General features: G+C 60.1%; 1 protein-coding gene across 1 annotated transcript in view; it reads right to left on the bottom strand.

The window, feature by feature from the left end:
- Positions 1-599: 599 nt before the first annotated feature.
- Positions 600-972, bottom strand: part of PIAS4 (protein inhibitor of activated STAT 4) — a 15,508-nt gene continuing 15,135 nt past the window's right edge. The window contains exon 9 of the mRNA XM_029917019.1: positions 600-972. This exon is cut by the window's right edge and continues 291 nt beyond it. Within this exon, the coding sequence (XP_029772879.1) occupies positions 816-972 (157 nt within the window). The 3' untranslated portion in view covers positions 600-815.

Below are 972 nucleotides of genomic sequence, written 5' to 3'. Positions count from 1 at the left end.
CTGCGGACATCTGCGCTGTTCCGTAGGGAAGTTAACCTGAATTGGAGTTACCGAGGTAGCTGGCTAGAAAACGGAGACCCCCCCACGCCACACGCCGCCGCACCCTGGGGCCCCCGCCTTCCACAGGGGGTCCTGGCCACATGCTGGGTCTTCAAAATACCAAGTTATTGCACTTTCAAAAAATACAACACATCTGTGGCTAAACCCTCCCCGGCCCCCCCCAAACCCCACCCTCCCACCCCCTGCGCCCCCCGCCCCCCTCCCGGCCCCAACCCACTCCATGGCTTCTTGGCTAAAATGCTCCCTGCTCGGCGGTGCGCTCCAGGGACTCTGGGCGAGAACATGTTTGCAGAGAAAAAAAGCAAAGGAACAGACGAATGTCAAAGTTGCGGCTGCCGCCAGGGGGAAGGGCGTGCGCCAATCAGTGTCCCCCGCTGCCCCCACCACCCCACGCGGCCCAGCCCCCTGCACCAGCTGGAATGGTCACTGGAAGAGGCGAGGCGGGGCGGCCGTCCAGGGGCTCAGGCTCCCGCCGGGGAAGCAGCTCGCGTGGGTAGCTTGCCTCGTTTTTAAAAGTTCGATTTTTTTTCTCGTTTTTCTTTTTTTCTTTTTTTTTTTTTTTTGTCATTTTACTTCCTTTTAATCCTCCAATAGGAGAGTCCAGAGGTACAGGTGCCAGGAGCCAGGGAAAGGGTGGAAAAACAAAATGAACAATGAAAGGAAAAAAACAATCACTCCTCCCTCTGCACTCCTCCTGCGCCCCATCCGCGTGGGTGAGCACCAGGAAAGTCGCGGGTCCGGCCGGCGGCGAGCAGTCAGCAGGCCGACACCAGGCCCTTCTGGAAGGGACAGCGGCGCTTGGGCCGGGGGCCCTCCTCGTCCTCGTCCTCCTCGTCCTCCTCCTCCTCTTCCTCCTCCTCCGACGAGGACGAGCTGTCCAGCGTGAGGTCCACCACGTCGGCTCCCGGCTTC

The sequence above is a fragment of the Suricata suricatta genome, chromosome 12 (genome assembly GCF_006229205.1).
Source record: "Suricata suricatta isolate VVHF042 chromosome 12, meerkat_22Aug2017_6uvM2_HiC, whole genome shotgun sequence".
Taxonomy (NCBI): Eukaryota; Metazoa; Chordata; class Mammalia; order Carnivora; family Herpestidae; genus Suricata; species Suricata suricatta.
Note: the sequence above shows the minus strand (reverse complement) of the source record. Positions and strands in the feature narration are given on the sequence as shown.